This window comes from Heterodontus francisci, chromosome 17, assembly GCF_036365525.1.
Source record: "Heterodontus francisci isolate sHetFra1 chromosome 17, sHetFra1.hap1, whole genome shotgun sequence".
Classification (NCBI taxonomy): Eukaryota; Metazoa; Chordata; class Chondrichthyes; order Heterodontiformes; family Heterodontidae; genus Heterodontus; species Heterodontus francisci.
In genome coordinates, this window is record NC_090387.1 from 50072207 (window position 1) to 50090997 (window position 18791).

Sequence of the window (18791 nt, forward strand, 5' to 3'; positions counted from 1 at the left end):
GTAAAATGAAAGACTTTCATTTATATAGCACCTTTCATGACTTTAGGACAACCCAAACACTTTACAGCCAATAAAGTACTTTTGAAATACTGGTGTAATGTAGGAAATGCAGCAGCGATTTTGCACGCAGCAAGTACCTACAAACAGCAATGTGATAATGACCAGATCATTTGTTTTTAGTGATGTAGATTGAGGGATAAATATTGGCAAAGATATCAGGAGAACTCCCCTGTTCTACATTGAAATAGTGTCATGGGATATTTATGTCCACCTGAAACAGCAGACCAGGCCTTGGTTTAATGTGTCATCCCAACGATGGCACCTCCGAGAGTGCACTGGAGTATCAACCTAGATTTTTGTGCTCAAGTCTCTGGAGTGCAACTTAAACTCACAACCTTCTGACTCAAAGGCAAGAGTGCTACCAACTGAGCCACAGCATACACTAGGAAATTGATGGAGTGAGTTAGCTGGTACAAAGGGTAGATAGTAGAGGGTCGCAGTTAAGAGTGAATAGATTTTCTGACATTTTTAGGTGAATGTTATAGAATGAAAACAGGCCTTGAGTACTGAGTACTTAGTTAATTTTGTGCATCCTTGCAAGCTTTTCAGACTAGCATGATGAATGAACAACTTGTATTCATCCAGCACCTTTAATGTAGGAAAACGGCCCACAGCGCTTCACAAATGACAAGAAATGACACTAAGCCAAAGAAGGAGATATTAGAAGAGGTGACAAAAAACTTGTCACATATAAATTCAATACATAGTTTTGGTAACACACAGTAACAGAATATATCCAATTCAGTAACTGCCCTGGGATTGTGCCAAATATAGCCTCTAAACCTCTACTCACTGGTCATGTGAGCACTCACTCTTAGACATCACATGACAGATAAAATTCATTTGCTGATGCCACTTGTCATGTAACACCTGGAGATAACCACGTTCATACAGCTGAGGGAGGCATGAAAACCGTTGAACAGGGTGTAAGGAATGTACAAGAGGCCAGAGTTGGTGGAAAGCAGAGTCTCAGAGGCTGTAAGGTTGGAGGGGGTTGCCGAGAAAAGAAGGGGAAAGGCCATAAGGAATTTGAACACAAAGATGAGAATTTTAAATTGGAGGTACTGGGGTCTGAGTCAATGTAGGTCATGAGCACAGATTGATGGGTGAGTGGGATTTGATGCGGGTAAGACATGGACATGGACATGTGAGTTTTCAGAGAGCAGTGGAATGGTCAAGTTTGGAGGTGACAAAGGCACAGAGAAAAAGGAAAGACTTGCATTTATATAGCACCTTTCATGACCATTTGATATCTCAAAGCATGTTACAGACAATGAAGTAATTTTTGAAGTGTAGTCACTGTTATAATGCAGAAGGGTTTCAACAGCAGGTGGGCTGAAGTAGGGATGCAGTATAGCAATGTTACAGAGCCACATATCAGGTTGGTTGACTGGTGATTGGTGGTATCCCCTGCAGGATGGCTAACAATGCCAGTATGGCATCTTAACACTACTTTTTGTGCCAGCTAACATAAAGAAATCTAAATAGTCCCTGATGGCAGGGGATCTTTAGACTTCTGTCTTATGAAGGAAATTCATAGAAGTCTTTGCAGTGTGGGCTTTGTGAGGGTGTGGAGAGAGAAGGTGGTAACAAGTGTCTTTATTTGTACTGGTGAAGCTACAACACAGGGCTATTTACATGCTAAAAAGTGGAAGTAGCATGTTATATACAGAGCTAAGCTATCCCACAACCAATGATCAGTTCAAAGCTCTGCAGTCCTGCCACATCCAATCATGCATGGTGCTGGACAGTTAAATAACTAACCAGAGGAGGAGGCTCCACAAATATCCCCATCCTCACATCAGTGCAAAAGACAAGGCTGAAGTATTTGCAACCGTCTTCAGCCAGAAGTGCCGAATGGATGATCCATCTCAGCCTCTTCCTGAGGTCCCCAGCATTACAGATACCAGACTTTAGGCAATTTGATTCGCTTCATGTGATATCAAGAGATGGCTGAAGGCACTGGATACAACAAAGGTATGGGTCCCGAAAACATACCAGCTATTGACTTGAAGACTTGTGCTCCAGAACTAGCCTGTCTCTAGCCAAGCTGTTCCAGCACGGCTACAACATTGGCATCTACCCAACAATGTGGAAATTTGCCCAGGTATGTCCTATCCACAAAAATCAGGACAGCTCCAATCTGGTCAATTGCCACCCAATCAGCCTCCTCTCAATCATCAACAAAGTGATGGAAAGTGTCGTTGACAGTGCTACCAATTAGCACTTACTCACCAATAACCTGCTCACGGAGGCTCAGTTTGAGTTCCGCCAGGGCCATTCAGCTCCAGACCTCATTACACCTTGGTCCAAACATGGACAAAAGAACTCAATTCCAAAGGTGAGGTGAGAGCGACTGCCCTTAACATCAAGGCAGTATTTGGCGGAGTGTGGCACCAAGTAGACCTAGTAAAATTGAAGTCACTGGGAATCAGGGAGGAAACTTCGCCACCTAGCACAAAGAAAGATGGTTGTGGTTGTTGGAGGCCAGTCATCTCAGCCCCATGTCACCATTGTAGGAGTTTCTCAGGGTTGCGTACATCTGCAGCTACTTCATCAATGACCTTCTCTCCAACATAAGGTCAGAAGTAGGGATGTCCGTTGATGACTGCACAGTGTTCAGTAAAATTCATGACTCCTCAGATACTGAAGCAGATCGTGTCCATATGCATAAAGACCTGGACAACATTCAGGCTTGGGCTGGTAAGTGGCAAGCAACATTCGCGCCACACAAATGCCAGGCAATGACCATCTCCAACAAGACAGAATCTAACCATCACCTTTGATGTTCAACGGTATTAGCATCACTGAATCCCCCACCATCAACATTTTGGGAATCACCATTGACCAGAAACTTAACTGGACCAGCCACATAAATACTGTGGCTATGAAAGCAAGTTAGAGACTGGGAATTCTGTGGTGAGGAACTCACCGCCTGACTCCCCAAAAGCCTTTCCACCATCTACAAGCCACAAGTCAGGAGTGTGATGGAATACTTTCCACTTGCTTGCATAAATGCTGCTCCAACAACACTCAAGAAGCTCGACACATCCAGGATAAAGCAGCCTGCTTGACCAGCACCCCATCCACCATCTTAAATATTCACTCCCTCTACTACTGGCTGCAGTGTATACCATCTACAAGATGCACCACAGCAACTAGCTCCTTCAACAGCACCTTCCAAACCCACGACCTCTACCACCAAGAAAAACAAGAGCAGCAGACACATGGGAACATCACCACCTGCAAGTTCCCTTCCTGACCTGGCAATATATCGCTGTTCCTTCACTGTCACTGGGTCAAAATCCTGGAACTCCCTCCCTAACAGTACTGTAGGTGTACTTACAGCTCACAGACTGCAGCAGTTTAAGAAGGCAGCTCACAACTGCCTTCCCTTGGGCATTTAGGGATGGGCAATAAATGCTGGCCTTGCCAGTGATGCTCACATCCTATGAACAAATTAAAAAAAGGTATGTCAACCACAGCTCATTGAAAGTAACAGACTATAAGAAGCTCTCCTTTCTCTGGTTGCTGATTGTCCTGACCCACCTCCTCTCCTTCCTGTATACCCTCCTCAAGCCTTGGGGATGGTGTGCTTACTCCCACCTCTTCATCATCATCCCCTTCAGATTTCAGAAGCAGCAATATTACATAGCACAGAGCAAGCTACAAAGATTCTGGGCTGTATTGTAAGGATCCACCAGATTTATCAAAGCACCAAAACAAATTTTAAGAATATCTATAGTCTGCTCAGTGTGGGCCTTTCGTGGTAATACTCTTGCCTGAATCAGAAGGTCAGGGGTTCAAGTCACATTCCAGAGCCTTCAGCACATAATCTAGGCTGACACAGCAGTGCAGCACAGCTAGAAGTGCTGTCTTTCAGGTGAGACATTGAACCAAGGTTCCATCCACCTTCTCAGGTGGACATACAAGATCCCATGCTAAGATCTGAAGAGGGTTGCAGTCTGTGTGCCCTGGCCAATATCTATTCCTCAACCAACACCACCAAAGATGCTCAGTGATACCCAGTTGGGTTCCGACAGGGTCACTCAGCACCTGACCTCATTATAGCCTTGGTTCAATCATGGACAAAAGAGCTGAACTCAAGAGGTGAGGTGAGAGTGACTGCCCTTGACATCAAGGCAGCATTTGACCGAGTATGGCATCAAGGAGCCCTAGCAGAACTGGAGTCAATGGGAATCAGGGGGAAAACTCTCTGCTGTTTGGAGTCATACCTAGCGCAAAGGAAGATGGCTGTGGTTGTTGGAGGTCAATCATCTGAACTCCAGGACATCACTGCAGGAGTCCCTCAGGGTAGTGTCCTAGGCCCAACCATCTTCAGCTGCTTTATCAATGACCTTCCTTCAATCATAAGGTCAGAAGTGGGGATGTTCGCTGATGATTGCACAATGTTCAGCACCATTCATGACTCCTCAAATACTGAAGCAGTCCGTGTAGAAATGCAGCAAGACCTGGACGATATCCAGGCTTGGGCTGATAAGTGACAAGTAACATTTGCGCCACACAAGTGCCAGGCAATGACCATCTCCAACAAGAGTGAATCTAACAATCACCCCTTGACATTCAATGGGATTACCATCGCTGAATCCCCCACTATCAACATCCTAGGGGCTCCATTGACCAGAAACTGAACTGGAGTAGCCATACAAATACCGTGGCTACAAGAGCAGGTCAGAGGTTAGGAATCCTGTGGCAAATAACTCACCTCCTGACTCCCCAAAAGCCTGTCCACCATCTACAAGGCACAAGTCAGGAGTGTGATGGAATACTCTCCATTTGCCTGGATGGGTGCAGCTCCAACAACACTCAAGAAGCTCGATACCATCCAGGACAAAGCAGCCCGCGTGATTGGCACACCATCCACAAACATTCACTCCCTCCACCACTGATGCACAGTGGCAGCAGTGTGTACCATCTACAAGATGCACTGCAGCATCGCACCAAGGCTCCTTAGACAGCACCTTACAAACCCGCAACCTCTACCACCTAGAAGGACAAGAGCAGCAGATGCATGGGAACATCACCACCTGCTTTCCCCTCCAAGTCACACACCATCCTGACTTGGAACTATATCGCCGTTCCTTCACTGTCGCTGGGTCAAAATTCTGGAACTCCCTTCCTAACAGCTGTGGGTGCACCCACCTCACATGGACTCCAGCGGTTCAAGAAGGCAGCTCACCACCATTTTCTCAAGGGCAATTAGGGATGGGCAATAAATGCTGGCATAGCCAGTGACGCCCACATCCCATGAATGAATTTAAAAAAAAAATTATCTGGTCATTTATGTCATTGCTGTTGGTCGGGCCTTGCCATGTGCAAACTAGCTGCTGCATTTGCCAAAATTACAACAGTGATGATGCACAAAACATACTTCATTGGCAATGAAGCACTTTGGTCTGTCCTGAAGTCATCAGGGTTATATAACAACAAATTTACTTTTTGTTCTTTCAATGACACTTCTTGTAATTGCATGTGTCTTAGTATATGTGTTGTCCCCCTCTATATGTGGAGCCGTGCTGGCTTCATTAGCCAGTACTGTAGGGTACAGGCCAGATTGTCAGTCAGCACCCTGGTACATGGCCTGGAATCTTGAGGGCTGGCATGGTGGATTATTACATGATAAAAATGTCGTCAGCTGCCTGGGTATTGGGCATTCGTATGCTCAATGACATTACACACTAGATGCACATTAATAGAAAGAAAGCCTTTCCCACTCATAAAATTTAAGGAGGTTGACATACAGGTCTTTGAGCGCTATCTGCTTCTGTTACTTGCTCCTTGCAGCTTTGGGAACCATGCCAGTCTGTACCTCACTCTTTCCCTTAGCTTCTCTCGTTCCATTGGGAAGGATATGAATTGTGTAGCCCTCCTGAACAGAGCATCGGTGACCTTTTTGATGTGGTGATGGTCTGTGGCCTGAATAATGTGGGAAAGGTCACCAGATACTACCTGAAAGAATCCAGTGGCAAAGAATTTCAAAGCAGTGTGACCTTAACTGGTAGAGACAATGCTGTTTTCATGGTTGAAGTGGGCTGCCGGTCTTCAGCAAGAAGCTGACAATTCTTTCTAAAGCTAGAGGGTGGGCAGAGGTTGGTAAAATAACTACCTTCTGAGAGGCAGTCATGATCAATAAAAGACCTTCTTGTCCTGTGAACCCCAGTGAGTAGACATGTCTCACTTTAAGTGGCTCCAATCTAGTATGCTCCATCAACTATTTATAGCAAAGGAATAGAAGGATTCCCATTGGGAAATCCATGTCCCCAATCCAAAGCTGTACTTTTAACAGAGCTGAATAGAAGGAGCAACAAAACTGACTGAACGCCAAAGCACTAAAGACATTTATATGCAAAGAAAGTAACACCACCTCTCCATTGCAACAACCAAAATAACCTCCATCAACCAAAATCCACCTCAAGCATATCTTACTGTTTCCCCTACTGTCACCTGTATATCTGGCATACCTGTGTATGCAGAACCCATCCCCATTTTTCCCACTTGCCACACCAAATCAGATAGAAATTCTAAGAAAAATGCAACTCCATTTGTCAACCCGTATTTTGTGATAGAGCATCAGTATCTGAAAGTTCCAGTTACTATATGAAATACTTATACTTGATTTCTTGCACAATATTGCACTGGAACTGTGCCAAACGAGTCACATCTTGTTAAAATTGTACTTTAAGACAAAGCATCCAGTTTGCCAGTAACCTAACTAGTGAACTAAAAGCTAAAAATACGTTTCAGTGCTTTGTTGCTATTGAAGCAATGTGGTAGATATAATATAAATCATCAAAATATCATCAATCTGAAAAGTTAACTTTCTCTCCACAGATGCTGCCTTACCTGCTGAGCATTTGCAGCATTTCTGTTTTTATGCCAGATGTTTTGCTATACTGTGCTCATACAGGCTGACTTATTAATACAAAAAAGAATCAAATATTTATATTATTGTACATTCATAAATAATATTATCTGAAATCTTGGATTTCACTTCATTTATCATTGCTTTATCACTCCTTTCTTCTACCTTTTCTATCCTCCTCTTGCTGGAATGCAGTTTAGTGGTCAGTGGCAGCTCTTCCAGTGCATCCCCCAATTGAGCATTATCACACTGTCTGTCCATATGTCTACTGTGGAGGAGGGATAATCACCCTGAGTTCACCCAATGTCTGCGCACACACATTCCAGCAGCAGTCACTTGATAATGATCAGCAGGGAGAACCCTGGGTGACATTTCCTCTCCTTAGCATTTAAACACTAAAACCAATTACAGTGCTCCCACCATTCTCCCATTTGAGATTAACAATCTCAGACCAGAATAGAAACTGAAATAATGACCTTTCCCATCACTACCGACTGAACTATCAGGATCTTCCATATATTTGTATTTAGTATCCGGCTTCAAAATGAGTTATATATAGAATTGATTTTTCTGATTTTTGTTCCTTTTAATTAAGGTTGTATGCCCTTCAACAAACCTTGTCAACAGTACTTTACAGCAGAGGTTTCAAACTGGGAGTGGGGTGGAGGCGGGGTGGAGGATGGGGTGATGGTGTTGTGGTTCACTCTAGGGGTAATGGAAGAGCTGAGCAGTGCCTGGGAAATTCTTTTGCATCTGCTCCCACTTGGTTGGCATTACTTCGCAGGAAGTGCAGTGGAATTCCTGATGAAACACATAAATGGTGTTTCCTTCAATAAAGTAACAGTGGCGAAGCAGGGATAGGTCCAAGGACTTTTCCAGCCAACAAATTCTAATGATATTATCAGAGTTACTCAAAAATGGAACGGAGCAGAAAATTGTGAAAATGCCAAAAGTGAAGTATGCTGGGTTACCAACCATATCTATATGAACACAAATTATGGAAAAATACTGTTTCTTAAAAAGAGATATGCTCAGCAAAAGAAAGTTTGGGAATCGCTGCCCTATCACAGCATCTCAGCTCTACCCAAAGTACTGTCCACAAAATGTCCACACCACAAAGCAATAGGTACTGCGGCTTGTGGCTCAGTGAAGAATTTAGCCCACTTACTGGCAAAACTCTGCACTTATGAGAAAATTCAAATGACCTCAATGGATAAAATAAAAACATGTTTCTTACCAATCATGTGATTTGCAACATGGATCTGTATTTCTCGTTCAGTCTCAAAAGTCATCTGGCACTTGATGCACTGGTAGGTCTTCTTCTGTCCAACAATTATAAGATGAAGGATGCTATTATTTATTACGTGTACTCACTTAGCACTGTATATTTAAAGTTGTACAAAAATTTAAGTGCTTAAAAATGCACCGTGCAGTTATTAATTCTTTTCAACATGATACCAGGTTGAAATCTTTTCAAGATTCTTACAAAAAATCATGTATGCTTCAAAGCTAAATGAATGTTAAGAATAAAACAAATCCCAGGATTTATTATATTTACATACTTAGATACACTGCTCTTCCTAAGGAATATTAATATAGATTTTTCTTTCTGTTCCTATTATATGAATTATTTTCATTTTCTTACCCTGGGAGCAGGTGATGCCTGTGATGACTTTTTCTGGCTACTTGTCTCTGGTGTCATTTCTCTATGGTCTATCTGGATATGGCTATCCAGATCCTCCACAGTTTCAAATTTAACTGCGCAATCAGGACACCGAAGACTGGCGCTGGTTCGTTCATTGTTTTCCTGCTGAGTTACATTTGAAGATTGGCCATTGGTACCTCTGTTCATGCAACCTGCACATAAGCCATATGGCAAGCCATTGATGTCAAGTTTCACCAAGTCCTGTTTGCTCCTAAACTCTTTCAGGCATAACGCACACTTGTAAAGTCTCTGATGATTCTGATTATTTGGAGATGATGATGCGGAGTTTCCTGACAATTTTTGCATGTGGAATGTTCCATGAATTTTCAGCTCAAGAGTAGAAGTGACTGTTTGCATGCAAACTACACAACGGAACCCTGTGAGAGAGTTTCTCAGGTCTGGATGCATCTGGCAATGCTCAATGAATTCCTCTTCGCTCTGCAGTGGCATTTTGCAGATCCTGCAAGTTCCCGTATCAAGACTTTTGCTATGTGTGACCTTATGTTCAGTCAGTGTTAGAAGTGAAGGGAACCTCTCACCACAAATAGGACACATATAGTGCTTTGCAGGTCCGCGATGGGTCTGCATATGCTCTCGGAGGCCACTCTCCGAGAAAAAAGTCCTTGCGCAGATGTTGCATTTATGGCTTCCCTTGATAAATTCAGCCTTTTTCCGTGAACAATCATCTTCTCCAGGTTGAATGTTGTGATCTCTCAACCTGTGATTCTGAAGAAGGACCTCCATTGTGTATGCTGCACCACAGATATCACAGCCATACATTGGCTCTGAAGCATCAATATCATCTTCACTAGCTTCATGACTGTTTAGAGCTTCCTGGTTTTTCATCAGTATGTTCTGGAGGTCAGTCTCCACTCTCTTATTACATGATGCAATGCCATTTGCAGTACCATTTTGGCTACTGTTGTCAAACACACAGTGTTTCTCCCGTAAATGTTTTTCTAGCAAAATAATGGCATGGAAGGCCTTACTGCAAAATTTACAGTTGTATTTTTTGCTGTGTGTTGTGATGTGGCATTGCAGTTCCACCTCTGTACTGAATGTGTCGCCACAGAATATGCACTTACGGGCTTTTGCTGGATTGCCCAAATGGCTATGCTTGACATGAAGCTGAAGATCTGCCTCCTTTCGAAAATCCCAATTACAGGCTGTGCAGCGGTACATCTTCTTTTCGTTACTATGCTTCACTGCCAAATGCACTTGGATGGAGACCTTGGAATCAAATACTTCTTGGCACAATGTGCAGTGATATAGCACAAAAGTATGCATGTCCAGCAAGTGCTTCTGTAAGTCATCCACTGAGGAAAATTGCTTGTCACAGCTCTCACAGACATAATGAGTAGAGGTTGTCATGTAGTGTATGGTAAGATGTTGTAACAGGGTCTCCTGGGAATCAAAATCTTCTTTACACTGAGGACAGGACTGCTTCCTCAGAAGAATTTCTAAATGCGACTTCAGATGGCTTTGGAAACTTTCAAAAGAGGAGAACTTGAGATCACATTGATTGCATGGGTATTCACCATTTGATAGTGACGGTACACTTGCTGACAACCTCTGTCTTTTGGGAGAAGATACTTCTGCATCAGAAGAAACGGGACTTTGTTCTGACTTTGATTTTCGGCCACTGTTTGCTAGTGGAATGTTCTTATGGTTTTCCTTGATATGCTTTGTGAGCTTAAGAATCGTGCCAAAAATGGGTGAATTGGTGCAGTAAGGACAAGAGTAAACTTCCATGAAGGACTGTGTGGCTTGTAGTACAGGAGACTCCAGCTTGGGATTTCCTACATTGCAGTGAGCTTGCTGAATGTGCTCTGCGAGTGAAGATTCTGTAAGAAATCCCAGTGAACAGTGGGAACAGAAGAAAGTATGGTTTCCATCTTGAGAGAGCGCATTTGGAACACAATGTGTAATTCGTATGTGTTCTTGCAAACTATTTAGGTCTGCAAACATCTCTGGGCAGTAATTGCAGTGAAATGTAGATGCACTGGTGAACTGCATTACTGGAAAAACATTATTTTTGTGTACTTTCCGGACATGCTCATTTAAGTTATACAAAGTGGGAAGTGAATCAAGGCAGAACTGGCATGTGTGACTTTGTTGAGGTTTATCTGAGTGAATAGTTTTTAAATGGATTTCTAGGACAGCCAAGCTACTGAAATCACGCTTAGAACAATACGGACAGCTATACGTGACTTTTGGTGACCAGGAGTTTTGACCTCCTTCTCTTTCCAAAGAGCTTGAAGGTTTCCTGTGACTTCTGGATGGTTTTAGGGTAGAGTCAGGTGTGGAACCACGTTCTACTGAAGCACTGGAATCTGGGGTTGTGCTGCTCATTGAAGCTGCACTTCCTGTAGCAGGATCAGGACTTATGCTATGATTACTAGAATCTGGTTGCCTGTGGCTATCCAAGTGGCAATAGACTTCTTCCACTGTAGGAAACTGTTCTGGGCACATTGGGCACTTATGTTTCTTATTCCCGTGGGCTAGATCAATGTGATTGATCAGTGCATTTTCTTCTGCAAATACTTCAGGGCAATGGATGCACTGCAACTCTGCTTTCTCACAAATCTGTGGGTGATTTGTTGCCATATGCTTTTCCAAGTCTTCAGCTTGATTAAATGTCTCATCACAATAATCACAGACAACATCTTCTTTCTTCATCTCCTTCTCAAGTTTGGCAACATGATCTTTGTTCTTCTTATGAGCCTGCATGTGACTCTGCAACGAACTTGTGGAGGAGAACCCACGTTTACAAATTGTACACTTGAATGGCTTACTTGAGCTGTGAGTTTTCAAGTGGATTTTGAGATGATCACTGCGAGAAAAAGCTGCTTCACACTCATGACAGTGGTACTTTTTGTCTCCAGTGTGAAGTTTGATGTGACGGTCACGACTTCGCTTATGCTTGAACAGGCGGCTACAAAATGTACACTTGAAAGGAAGCTTGTCACTGTGGATTTGCTCATGCCTCTTAAGGTAACTCAAACGGCTGAATGATTTGTCGCAAAATTGACATGGGTAGGGCAACCCGGTCCCTCCTTCTTCATCCACAAGGCCAAGGTCACAGCCCTCTCCTAGCATCTGAGAGGGTGATGCAACATCTTTACTGGAAGGAGATGAAGCTACCCATGAAACTTGTGGATCATCGTCACCATCTGCAAAGGAAAGAAGATTATAAAACTCAATTCCTAATTTATTTAAAGAATAAGGACAAATCATTTTTAGAACATGCAGTTTCATTATATTACAGTCCTCTCTTTTATCAGGACTATATGATAATATAAACAATGATATATATTATTTGGTACAATTAATATAATTTTGCCAAATAGGATATACTTCATGGATTGAATGATAGGCTTCTAAACAGTTTCCTACAAATAGGCACTCCGGGTAATTTATTAAGCTAAATCTGATTTCAACATTTTAACATAAATATTAAAAGCACAAAAAGCTATTAAAGTAAAAATTCTAATATTGTGTTTCCTTCCCTTACATCTATCATATCTATGATGAAGATGATGGCCCCGTAAGTGGATCCAGTGCCAATAGCTACTCTAGATGCCATGTCTTCCAATCCTCCAGCCCTCAGCTAAGTATTTTGCTTCTAATTGGCACCCTCCCAATTGAAATCAGTTAAAAATGGCACCAAAATTGTTTTGGTTGATAACTGAATTCTCAAAGCACAACTGAACTGGTTAAAGTAGTACAGCTATGAAATAATGTCAACCCTTTTCTGTGGCAATTGTGTTATGCTTTCACTTTAAATATCAAACAGATACATTTCTATTTATGTTACAATGCCATTGGTACACAAACTTTTATATGCAGAGGTACAGCAAATCCCCAAACCATCTTTCTTCCAAGGCCACTTGATAAGAAAATACTACCCCACACTGTTCCCTAATGATTTTTACAGCGGCATAACATGACCTTTATTTTATAACAGCCTCTCTGTAGAATCGGATGTTATAGGCTCCTTAAATAGTTTTAATAAATGTCACTGCACAAACTTATTTTAGATATAAACATTTTGCTAATTTAAAAAAACAGGCTATCCCCTGCAATTGTAAACCATTATTGCTAACAAAATCCAGAATTCAGCAAAATGTAAAAAAAAACACTTTCGAGAGGATTAAGGTCATTAAAAAGTGCTAATCCTCTAAAATAGGCTTGTTCAAACACAGTAGCAAAGATCATGTGGCTTTTAGAATGCTTTTTCTATATTCACATGAGGGAATTGGCAACTAGGGATGCTAACATTAAACATTTGCAGCAAAATTTATTACATACTGAAATGAAGCTGAACTACTGGCATCTTCAATGAAACTCATGGTAATGTTGGAACTGGAGATATATATGTGTGTGTGTGCGCGTCCTTTGATCAGGATCAGATTATCACAGCAATCTCAACACTGTTGCTACTGAAAAAGTTATCTGCTTGGAGCATTGTGACCATAAGTGATCTCAATTACGGTCCTAAGTGGAACAGGACTTCTAGTGCACAGGGAAACAGTTCTAAAAAAAAAAATCAGTTAAAGGTGGGACCATCTTTACTACATGAACCAACTACCTGTGTCTTCCTCAACTTTGGGGAAACTGCAGACCTTCGGAGACTAAATTCATATGGTTATTAATTTCTTCATCAGAGGTCTACCAGGATATCCTGGTACAAACCTTTTGGAATTCTATGATGACATTACGAGCAAGGTGGACAATGGGGACCCAGTGGATGTGGTGTACCTAGATTTCCAAAAGGCCTTCGACAAGGTGCCGCACAAGAGGCTGCTGCATAAGATAAGGATGCATGGCGTCAGGGGTAAAGTATTATTAGCATGGATAGAGGATTGGTTGACTACAGGAAGCAGAGAGTGGGGATAAATGAGTGCTATTCTGGTTGGCAATCAGTCACTAGTGGTGTGCCTCAGGGATCGATGTTGGGACCGCAATTATTTACAATTTATATAGATGATTTGGAGTTGGGGACCACGTGTAGGGTGTCAAAGTTTGCAGATGACACTAAGATGAGTGGCAGAGCAAAGTGTGCAGATGACTGTGAAACTTTGCAGAGGAACATAGATACATTGAGTGAGTGGGCAAAGGTCTGGCAGATGGAATACAATGTTAATAAATGTGAAGTCATTCATTTCGGTAGGAGTAACAGTAAAAAGGATTATTACTTGAATGGTAAAAAGTTGCAGCATGCTGCTATGCAGAGGGACCTGGGTGTCCTTGTGCATGAATCGCAGAAGGTTGGTCTGTAGGTACAGCAAGTAATTAGGAAGGCAAATGGAATTTTGTCCTTCATTGCTAAAGGGATTGAGATTAAAAGCAGAGAGGTTATGTTGCAGCTGTATAAGGTACTGGTGAGGCCGCACCTGGAGTACTGTGTGCAGTTTTGGTCTCCTTACTTGAGAAAGGATGTACTGGCACTGGAGAGGGTGCAAAGGAGGTTCACTAGGTTGATTCCGGAGTTGAGGGGGTTGGCTTATGAGGAGAGACGGAGTAGATTGGGATTATATTCATTGGAATTCAGAAGAATGAGGGGGGATCTTATAGAAACATATAAAATTATGAAGGGAATAGATAAGATAGAAGTAGAGAGGATGTTTCCACTGGCAGGTGAAGCTAGGACAAGAGGGCATAGCCTCAAGATTAGAGGGAGCAGATTTAGGACTGAATTAAGAAGGAACTTCTTCACCCAGAGGGTTGTTAATCTATGGAATTCCTTGCCCAGTGAAGTAATTGACGCTTCTTCAGTAAACGTTTTTAAAGCTAAGGTAGATATCTTTTTGAACAATAAAGGAATTAAGGGATAAGGTGAGAGCGCGGGTAAGTGGATCTGAGTCTACGAAAAGATCAGCCATGATCTTATTGAATGGCGGAGCAGGCTCGAGGGGCCGGACGGCCTACTCCTGCTCCTAGTTCTTATGATCCTTTGTATCATACCAACTGAATGGGCTTTTTCATTAACAAATGCTGTTATGACCAGTTGAGAAAGATTTCTAGGGGCCCTCTCAGCCTTTAGCTGGTCTTACTGGAACAGGGTTTTATTTTAAACACACCATGTTTTAGCTCCACCCTGGTGAATCCTTGTTCACTGATTTCCAATTATAAGGCAAAGAAATGAGCACAAACAGGCCTTCTTAGGTTTAAAGAAGAAAAGTGAAATTTATTAAAACTTAAACTCTAATTCGGTTGACGCCTACGGATACACGACGCACCCACGCTAGCATGCATACGCGAGGCACACATGCAAACAGAGACAGAAAAGAGCAGAAGAAAAATAAAGTGGAAAGGTTTGAGGCAATATCTGAAGAGGGTTTTTGGTTACTGTGCTTCAAGCTCACTGTAATCCTTGTTTGTAGATAGGTCTTGCTTTCATTGGGGCCCGGTATTCTTCTTAAACCTTGTTCACTGTAGGAGACTTTTCTCTCTTGGGGTTTATGTGTCTTCAATGGATTCCGAAGCTGGTGAGCAAGAGATGGGAGCAGACAGGAGAGAGATGCTCTCAGTCCAGGCGCATTCTGCTTTCTGCCAGTTCAAACACTGTCTCTACAAATTAAAATTCCCCAAGTTGACCAGCAGGGTAGTCACGTGACTGGTATTACCACTTCTGGCTTTGTGTATTGGGTGGGTCAGGGAATGGTCCTTTGTCTACAAATACTGTTAATATGCAAAAACGTCTTTCCAGCCAGGGGGCTTGACAACCCCTCGTATCAGGCCTTCTCCTCTTCCCAGCAACAATTTGAAATTTAATGTCCATGTGGCGAAACCAATATGCCTCATTCTTGGCAGGTGGGGACCTGCATGACAATGTGTACATGCACAGAAAGAGATGAAAAACATCTTCCGAGTAACAGTGCTGAAATAACAGCAGGATGCATGTCCAAAAAACCTGCTTGCCCGTCTACCTTTTAGATTTGCACTCCCTCAGCACTGCACTGGAGTGTCAGCTGAGATTTTTGTGCTCAAGTCCTATAGTGGGACCTAAATCCACAACCTTCTGACTGAAAGGCAAGACTGCTACTGACAGAGCCATGGCTGACACACAAATTATCCATGATACATGTAATTAGTCAAAAAGAAACTTGTTTCCAAAACAAGCAAGTCAATGAACACTGTCCCATTCTGATGACAAAACATACCAAGTATAATCTTATCTAATTATTTACTGAAAAAAAAAATGGGGGTTACCATTGACCAGAAACTGAACTGGAGTAGCCATATAAATACCATGGCTACAACAGAAGGTCAGAGGCTAGCAATCCTGCGGCGAGTAACTCACCTCCTGACTCCCCAAAGACTGTCCACCATCTACAAGGTAAAAGTCAGGAGTGTGAATGAATACTCTCCACTTGCCTGGATGCATGCAGCTCCAACAACACTCAAGAAGCTCGACACCATCTACAAACATTCACTCCCTCCACCACTGACACACAATGGCAGCAGTGTGTACCATCTACAAGATGTACTGCAGCAGCACACCAAGGTTCCTTACACAGCACCTTCCAAACCCACGACCTCTATCACCTAGAAGGACAAGGGAAGCAGTTGCATGGGAACACCACACCTGCAAGTTCCCCTCCAAGCCACACAGCATCCTGATATGGAACTATATCTCCGTTCCTTCACTGTCGCTGGGTTAAAATCCTGGAACTCCCTTCGTAACAGCACTATGGATATAAACTACCTCACATGGACTACAGCGGTTCAAGAAGGCAGGCAGCTCACCACCTTCTCAAGGGCAATTAGAATGGGCAATAAATGCTGTCCTAGTCAGTGATGCCCACATCCCATGAATGAATAAAAAAAATTACTATCGTGATGGCAAAAGAAGCAACAGTGACCTGAAGAAAATCTTTTTATGCAGCGAGTGCCTAGGATCTGGAATACACAGCCTGAGAGTGTGGTGAAGGCAGATTCAATCAACACCTTCAAAAGAGAACTGGATAATTATCCGAAGAGAAAACATTTGCAGGGCTACGGAGAAAAGGCAGGGGAGTGGAACTAGATGAGTTGCTCTTGCAAAGAGCCAGCATGGACATGACAGGCTGAAAGGCCTGTAAGCCTATGATTCTATATGACAGTATAAATGACAATATACAACTTATGACACTAGAAGTTTTGCAGAGGTGGACATAAAGGTGAACTATAAAATGCCTTTTCCTGACCTCCTATTTCCATTTTTGTAACATTGCAAAACTCCGCCCAAGTCTCAGTTCATCTCCTGCTGAAACCCTCATCCATGCTTTCATGACCTCTAGACTTGACCATTCTGACTCCAGGCCAGCCTCCCATCTTCCATCCTCCAAAACCTTAAGCTCATCCAAAATTTGCACCAAGTCACTTTCACCCATCACTCCTGTGCTTGCTGAGCTACACTGGCTCCCAATTAAGCATAGAGTCATTTACAGCACAGAAGGAGGTCATTCGGCCCATCAAGTCCATGCCAGCTGTCCACAGAGCAATCCAGATAGTCCCATTCCCCTGCTCGATCCCCGTAGCCTGCAAGTTTATTTCCTTCACGTGGCCATCCAATTTGCTTTTGAAATCACCGATTGTCTCCGCCTCCAACACACCTTTGGCAGAAGGAAGAGGCAACATATACTCAATGGCGCAGCTCCAATGCGTGTGCAGGAACAGAGGGACCCGGGGGGCGCACGTGCATCGATCCTCAAAGGCGGTAGGACATACCGAGACAGTGGCCAGCAAAGCACATGCATCACCATGAGGCATAAACAAACAGGCATGGAATACAAAAGCAATGAGTGGGCAGCCAGTTACAATTCACTACCTTCCGCATTGTTTCAGTTTAAAAATTATTATCCATGTTTTCAAATCCCTCCATGGTCTCACCCCTTCCTATCTATGTAACTTCCTCCAGCCCTACAACCTTCCGAGATATCTGCGTTCCTCCAAGTTTGGTCTTTTGAGCATCCCCGATTTTAATCATTTCACCACTGGAGGCCGTGTCTTCAGCTGCTGAGACCCTAAGCTCTGGAATTTCCTCTCCAAACTTCACCACCTCTCTAGCTCTCATTCATACGAACATACAAATTAGGAGCAGGAGTAGGCCACTCGCCCCTTCAAGCCTATAAGATGCTCCCTAGAACCTAACTCTTTGACCAAGCTTTTGGTCATCTGCCCTAATGTCCCCTTATGTGGCTCTGACAAATTGTGTTTGATAATGCTCCTGTGAAGCACCCTGGGATGTTTTACTATGTCAAAAGTGCTATATAAATAAAAGTTGTTGTTGTATCTGCAATTAATAACTACCTCTAATTTGATCGTGAGGATTTGTCATAGAATTATACTGCATTTTTACATCTAACTGAATCATTTTCAAGTGTGCATCAATGTGAGAAACGATAGTAAAACTAAGTTGTCCAAGCACACCCAACTAAATCAGTATGAAGCTTCGTCCAGGAGACCATTTGCAGTCCAATGCAACACCTCATTAAAAAATGCATGCCAGCTGGTCAGACTGACCTCAGTCTGCAGTACAACATGGATTAATGTCACAGGTGGGCTGCTACCAGTATCAGATCAAATAGTTACCATGTAACTGCAGCCTTGAAGGGTTGGGTCTGCTCAGTTATACGGTGCCCTTTTAGAAGCAAGTATCATTTACATAACGTCTTTAACATAGTAAAAATATACCAAGGCATTTCACAGGAGCACTATCAGATAAAATTTGACACTTCACCACATAAAGAGGTCAGGTGACCAAAAAACCTGGTCAAAAAGCATAGGTTTTAAGGAACGACATAGATAGAGAGGCAGAGGTATTCATGGAGGGAATTCCAGATCTTAGGGCCCAGGTAGCTGAAGGGATGGCCGTTGATGGTGGAGCGATTGAAGGTGCGTAATAGGCCAGAGTTCGAGGAACACAAAGATCTCAGACAGTTGTAGCTGGAGGAGGTTACACAGCTAGGGAGGGGTAAGGCGATGGTGGGATTTGAACACAGGATGAGAATTTAAAAATCAAAGCATTGCATGACCAGGAGCCAATGTAGGTCAGTGAAAACAGGGATGGTGGGTGGGTGGACAGGACTTGAAGTGAGTTAGGATACAGTCAACAGTTTTAAATAAGCTGAATTTTACAGAGGGTGGAAGGTGAGG

The 18791-nt window shown here is 42.9% G+C and overlaps 1 protein-coding gene across 8 annotated transcripts in view; it reads right to left on the reverse strand.

Moving 5' to 3' along the window:
- znf423 (zinc finger protein 423) overlaps positions 1 to 18791 on the reverse strand; it is a 385448-nt gene that overhangs the window by 195188 nt on the left and 171469 nt on the right. For 7 of the 8 annotated variants that reach the window (XM_068049400.1, XM_068049399.1, XM_068049398.1 and 4 more), the window contains 2 exons: positions 8589 to 11821; positions 8181 to 8265 (listed from right to left, as the gene is read on the reverse strand). In XM_068049400.1, the coding sequence (XP_067905501.1) occupies positions 8181 to 8265; positions 8589 to 11821 (3318 nt within the window). The remainder of the gene's footprint in view (positions 1 to 8180; positions 8266 to 8588; positions 11822 to 18791) is intronic. The other variant, XM_068049397.1, reaches the window with a different exon arrangement.